General features: G+C 44.5%; 1 protein-coding gene across 3 annotated transcripts; it reads left to right on the top strand.

Annotated features, from left to right (window-relative positions):
- The first annotated feature begins 19 nt into the window (after nt 1-19).
- MRPL18 (mitochondrial ribosomal protein L18) lies at nt 20-6,151 on the top strand. 3 transcript variants are annotated; one of them, XM_073022298.1, is made up of 4 exons: nt 20-854; nt 1,154-1,340; nt 4,997-5,079; nt 5,766-6,151. In XM_073022298.1, the coding sequence occupies exons 1-4, from the start codon at nt 806-808 to the stop codon at nt 5,831-5,833; spliced, it is 387 nt and encodes a 128-aa protein (XP_072878399.1). In that variant the 5' UTR covers nt 20-805; the 3' UTR covers nt 5,834-6,151. The 3 variants fall into 3 exon arrangements, with proteins under 3 accessions (XP_072878399.1, XP_008005923.1, XP_008005922.3); XM_008007732.3 differs by having other exon boundaries at nt 109-744; nt 4,997-5,228; XM_008007731.3 differs by having other exon boundaries at nt 121-854; nt 4,997-5,228.
- The last annotated feature ends 65 nt before the right edge of the window (nt 6,152-6,216 follow it).

Raw genomic sequence — 6,216 nt, 5'->3', positions numbered from 1 at the left:
GCGGAGAACGGAAGTCGGATCTTGGACCCCTGGAAAGAGGCGGAACCTTCGCTGCAAACAACCTTGCGCAGACGCAGTGGGCCATTCTAGTGCCTTCTAGAAAGGTTGTAGGCGGGTGGAGCTTGGAGCTGGGGTGTAACTGGAGGGGCGGGCCCTTTTCCAAGGTAGAGTTGAGGTTCTGAGCGAGTCTTGCGTTTTAGCTTTAATGTCTTTTCCTTGTCCCTGCTCGGGGAGCGTAAGGCAAATGGGCCGGCTTTGCTCCAGGCCTCAGGAGTATAAGTTTAGGGGCGCGAACCTGGGTGGGACGGGGCAGTTTTTCCAGCGGGCCACACGGGAAAATTTTTGGTTCGAGGAAGACAACTACCCTTTTTAAGGAGAAAACTGCACCGTGCCCTGCCTCATTTCTACGCGGTGCCCAGTAGGGGTGTGTATGGACCAGTCAATGACCGCCCAAGATCTCTCAGTAGACAACTCAAATATGGTTAGGTGAAGTTGTGGGTGCCTTTGACCCTGGACTTCAGCAAAAAGCGTGGTCGTGGGCGTAGCTACGAGGTGATTGGTGCGTTCCAGGGCCTGCGTGCCCCTCCACGTGAGCGGTGATTGGCGTTGCTGGATAACAGATCCTCCTCGTGGCCACTCAGTGGCGGAGGACTTGCTACTTCCGGGTCGGGGGCGTCTGGCGTGGAGAGTTTGGGGATCTACAGCAACCAAAGGCTTTTCCCTGACTTCGTATGATTGCGGCAGGCGAGCCAGTGAGTCGTGCGTGAGGAAAAAGAGGCAAGGCTTTTCCGAGATCGTCTCAGCGATGGCGCTTCGGTCGCGGTTCTGGGAGTTCTCCGCTTGCAGGAACCCTGGTAATTAGTCTTGGCCCCCTTCGCCCAGCTGATTGGCCAGGGTCTGCACAGTACTTTGGAACGTGCGGATTCTATTGTGTATTCGACGTGCCGGGTCGAAATAGAGTTCGCGGCACTGCGAACACCTCGGTAGGAAGTTAAGGACGGGGTCAGTGCTGATTCCACCCTGTGGGCACACGTATTTTTCGTCCCCTGGGCCTGAAGACTGGGGGTGTGAAAGGGGATAGACGTTAGAGCGAGTTCGTGCGCTCTCCGTATCCGTCATTTTTAAGCCTCGTGCGGTTGTTTCCGTTGCCCAGGGTGCAGGTTCGCAGCCCTCTCAACCAGCTCCCAGCCGGCGGCGAAGCCTGAAGTGCACCCTGTGGAAAATGAAGCTGTCGCCCCAGAGTTCACCAATCGGAACCCCCGGAACCTGGAGCTTCTATCTGTAGCCAGGAAAGAGCGGGGCTGGCGGACGGTGTGGCCCTCCCGTGAGTTCTGGCACAGGTAATTAAATCTGCTTGTGATTGACAGAGAAGGACCCTGCACCCTACGGACTATTTTAATTCGTTCAACGCCAGGCTCTCTCCCAGGTAGCTGCCATGCGGCGGGTAGAGGCAGGGTTCGCGGAGGGGCTGGAGCAAACAGCAAATAGGTGTGATGGCGGATATTTAAAGAGGACATTAGAGTAGCGGACAGGATACCTACTAAGGCCTGTCTGAGGAGGTGACATTTAAGAAGCTGAGATCTGAAAGGAAGAAGCCGAGTCATCTGCCAGAAAGAGCATTCCTAGCAGAGGAAACTGCTGGGGTGTTTGAGGAACTGAAGGGCTTGTGGATGTGAAGCTCAATGGGCAGAGGGTGAATGGCCTAAGATGAACATGGAGGGGTAAGGAGGCGACAGATCATTAACTTTGTAAGTCAGGATGAGCACTTTAGACTTTATTTTCATTGTAGTGGGAAACGACGAGAGGATTTAAAGCTTGACCCCGAACTAGTTTTGCAAGATCTTTCTGACTGGGCGTGGTGTCTCATGCCTGTAATCCCAGCACTTTAGGAAGCCAGCCAGGGAAGGCGAATCATCTGAGGTCAGGAGTTTGAGACCAGCCTGGCCAACATGGTGAAACCCCGTCTCTACTAAAAATACAAAAATTAGATGGGCATAGTGGTGCACGCTGTAATCCCAGCTACCCCAGTGGCTGAGGCACGAGAATCACTTGAACCCAGGAGGTGGAGGTTGCAGAGATCTGAGATCGCACCAGTGCACTCCAGCCTGGGCGACAGGGCAAGATTCTGTCTTTAAAAAATAAATAAATAAATAAATAATCATTCTGGCTGGTTTTTGGAAGACTAAATTTTTAAGGGAACAGGAATAGAAGAAAGACCAGCTAGGAATCTAGCATGACATGAGATACTTTGTTATAAAGGTGATTGTTTAATGAACACTTATATATGCCAGGAATTATGCTACTTGCTTTATATTTTCTCATTTAATCCTTAAAATTACATCATGAAGCAGTTATTTCCCCCATTTTACAGGAGCAAAGAAATTGAGGTTTAGGGAGACATGATTAATAAGTGCCAGAGCTAAGATTCATGTATGTTCTGACTGGCCTCAGAGCCAGGACGTTAAGTTATTACGACTATATGTAGGTGTTTATCAGGTTTCTCTGCTGCTGATCTCCTTGGTGAGGATTTGTTAGAATTTCTTAAGGACTCTAAGGGCTATATAAAGTTATAAGAGTAAGTTGGAAATCATAACTATGTGATGTATTATTTATTTATTGACCAAACATTGTACCTATATCACTTGCTGGGCATTGTGTTAGATTCAGGAGGTACAAAGATAAAGTAGAAGTTATCCCTGTCACCTCATAGTGGAAAGTGGAATGGGGATAATGATGTGTTACAGTTGCTCTGATACATTTTTACTCATAGAGGAGGGAGTCTTTCAAGAAAGGGAGAGGCAGTTCAATTTTTAAATAATCTGGATCTTCAGGCTAAAGATCTTTTGAAACACCCAACCTATTACTTTCTTTTTTTTTTTTTTGAGACGGAGTCTCGCTCTGTCGCCCAGGCTGGAGTGCAGTGGCCGGATCTCAGCTCACTGCAAGCTCCGCCTCCCGGGTTCACGCCATTCTCCTGCCTCAGCCTCCCGAGTAGCTGGGACTACAGGCGTCCGCCACATCGCCCGGCTAGTGTTTTGTATTTTTTAGTAGAGACGGGGTTTCACCATGTTAGCCAGGATGGTCTCGATCTCCTGACCTCGTGATCCACCTGTCTCGGCCTCCCAAAGTGCTGGGATTACAGGCTTGAGCCACCGCGCCCGGCCTACTTTCTTTTTTGTTTGTTTTTGAGACAGGGTCTGGGTCTGTTGCCCAGGCTAGAATGCAGTGGTATGATAACCTGCTTGCTGCATCCTTGACTTCCCCTGGGCTCAAGCAATCCTCCCACCTCAGCCTCCTGAGTGACTGGGACTACAGGCGCATGCTAATTTGTTTTATTTTGTTTGAGACAAGGTCTGGCTGTGTCACCCAGGCTGGAGTGCAGTGGTGTAGTATCAGCTCACTGTGACCTCTGCCTCCCAGGCTCAAGCGATTCTCCCATCTCAGCCTCCTGAGCATCTGGAACTGCAGGCACGCACCACCATGGCCGGCTAATTCATTTATTTATTTATTATTATTATTTTGCTATTTTTTTTAGAGATGGGGTTTCACCACTGCCCAGGCTGGTCTCGAACTTGTGAGCTCAAGAGATCTGCGTGGCTCAGCCTCCCAAAGTGCTGTGATTACAGGCATGAACCACTGCGCCCAGGCCCAACGTATTACTTTCACTTAATATTTGGATCATTTAAATAACTAGAGATATATTTTCTTTTTTTTCTCTGTCTGCCCTACTCGCAATATTAAAAGCAGAGAATTTCAGAATGTTATAGTAGGAAATGACCTTTGACATAATGAATCAGGCCCTTCATTGAACAAATGGTTTAAGATGGGTCAGCAAACTATGGCCCATGGGCCAAAGATAGCTTGTGAGCTAAAAAATAGTTTTTACTTTTTTAAGTTAAAAAAAAATCAAAATAATATTTTTTGACTTGTGAAAATTAAATGAAAACCAAATTTCATTGCCCGCAAGTTCTTAGAACACAGTTAGGACATAGCTGTACCCATTCTCATTTGTTTACACATCACTTGGCTGTTCTAGCACTACAGTGGCTGAGTTGAACAGTTTCAACAGAAGCTGTGTGGCTTAGAAAGCCTAAAATATTTACTATTTGGCACTTTGTGGAAAAAGATCGTTGACTCCTGGTTTAAGAGGTTGTGATTTTTCTCTACCCTAAGACACAGACAGACCCTGTCTCAAAAAAAAAAAAAAAAAAGACCATATGAAGCTGGACACAGTGGCTCATGCCTGTAATCCTGGTGCTTTGGGAAGTTGAGAAGGGTGGGTCGCTTGAGGCCAAGAGTTTGATACCAGCCTGGGTAACATAGTGAGATCTTGTCTCTTCAAAATAAAAATTAGCTTGGTGCAGTGGCATGCACCTGTAATGCCAACTGCTTGGGAAACTAAGGAAGGAGAGTTGCTTGAGCCTAGGAGTTTGAGGCTACAATGAGCTGTGGTTGCACTACTGTACTCCAAATTGGGTGACAGTGAGAGACCCTGTCTCTGAAAAATAAAGCCATATGACATGGTTTGATGTCATATTTAAATATGCATACCTGAGATTATTTTTTAAAAATCTAATGTTTTCTGCTAGTACTGTTATGATTTCAGTTTTTACATTTAAATTTTTGCTCCGTCTTATATTTATTTTGGTACTAGCTGTAAAATAAAAGCAAGGAGTAAGTATATCCACATCATGCGTAGGTTCAGTAACTTAGGTCTGCCTCTTCAAATCTCTTTTTGAAGTAGATCTGTAAGTAAAAACTCAGCTCTTCAGAAACAAATTTCTTCATGATAATTGAACTAGTTTGTTATTATTGAGTATATTCTCATAAAGGCAGAGGAAAAACACTTCCCAAGCAAAATCCAAGTTAAATATGTTGAAGTAAATTAACCAAACGCTGGATTGTTGAAAAATATTTAGTCATTTATTCACCTGAATTAATGTAACTTTAGGATACAGATTCTTCTGTGATTTTATTATCTTCTCACCCCATTTAGGTTGCGAGTTATAAGGACTCAGCATCATGTAGAAGCACTTGTGGAGCATCAAAATGGCAAGGTTGTGGTTTCGGCATCCACTCGTGAATGGGCTATTAAAAAGCACCTTTATAGTACCAGAAATGTGGTGGCTTGTGAGAGTATAGGACGAGTACTGGCACAGAGATGCTTAGAGGCGGGAATCAACTTCATGGTCTACCAACCAACCCCATGGGAGGCAGCCTCAGACTCGGTATTTTTGTTTTCATGTACTTATTGAAAAGGTATTGTGTTAATTCTTGGCATTAGATAACTTACATAATAATAACAGGTTTTACTTAGCAAATACTTTCCATGTGTCAGACCCTTTGGTGAGTACTCAACAGTGCTACTTAATTTAATCCTCACATCAGTCCATGGGGTAGGGACTAGTATTCTCATTCTATACAGAAATAAACTGAGGCTTACTTGCCCAGAGTCAATGTATGGTGGATTTCAAACCCAGGGTGACTGAATCTGTAGTCCATGATGTCAGCCACTATATTTCCTGTTCATATATTGACATCTTGTCCATACGATATTTTGAAATGCTACTGAACCTTGACATCTCTACATTTCCTTTTTACTTAATTATGTCATTATTAAGATTACTTTCTGAAAAACCATTGTAGGCTGGGAAGTTAGCAAGAACAAATCAATTTATTTCTGTCTTTTGGAAAGTGAAAGTATTTTCAGCCTACTGGTGCTGCTGACTTAATCTTTTCCTTTTTTTTCTGATCTTCAAAACCAGATGAAACGACTACAAAGTGCCATGACAGAAGGTGGTGTGGTTCTACGGGAACCTCAGAGAATCTATGAATAAATGAATAAATGGAAGCATTAATTGTTTTGAACATGTAAATATAAAACTGTCAGCCACTACAGCCATCAAAAGAGAGCATCTGGAAGAACAGCCAGCTTGGAAGTTTTACAGCAATAATGTTGCAGTGGAATATTACTTGTAGTTAAGGTCATCCTCCTCCCCTTTCTGTTTTTTTAAATCAAGAACTACATTCTGCCCCTGTCTTGGGCTTCAGAAGCCTCTAAGAAAAGCAGTCATCAATTATAATTAACTTTCAAAGGGCAAGTCAGAAGTTGTTTATAAATTACAAAATAAAGGCATCTTATGAACTCTTATTTTCTGGTTATATGACATCTTGTGTCTGAGCTCACTGTGGCAGTGGAGCATATACGAGGTTTAT

Source organism: Chlorocebus sabaeus, chromosome 13, assembly GCF_047675955.1.
Source record: "Chlorocebus sabaeus isolate Y175 chromosome 13, mChlSab1.0.hap1, whole genome shotgun sequence".
Classification (NCBI taxonomy): domain Eukaryota; kingdom Metazoa; phylum Chordata; class Mammalia; order Primates; family Cercopithecidae; genus Chlorocebus; species Chlorocebus sabaeus.
The sequence above is the reverse complement of the archived record's forward strand: the minus strand, read 5'-3'. Positions and strand labels throughout refer to the sequence as shown.

Coding starts and splice junctions, on each gene's coding strand:
- MRPL18 (XM_008007731.3), top strand. CDS start 806: ATGGCGCTTCGGTCGCGGTTCTGGGAGTTCTCCGCTTGCAGGAACCCT. Junction 1,341..4,996: donor TCCCGTGAGTTCTGGCACAG/GTAATTAAATCT, acceptor CACCCCATTTAG/GTTGCGAGTTATAAGGACTC. Junction 5,229..5,765: donor GGGAGGCAGCCTCAGACTCG/GTATTTTTGTTT, acceptor CTTCAAAACCAG/ATGAAACGACTACAAAGTGC.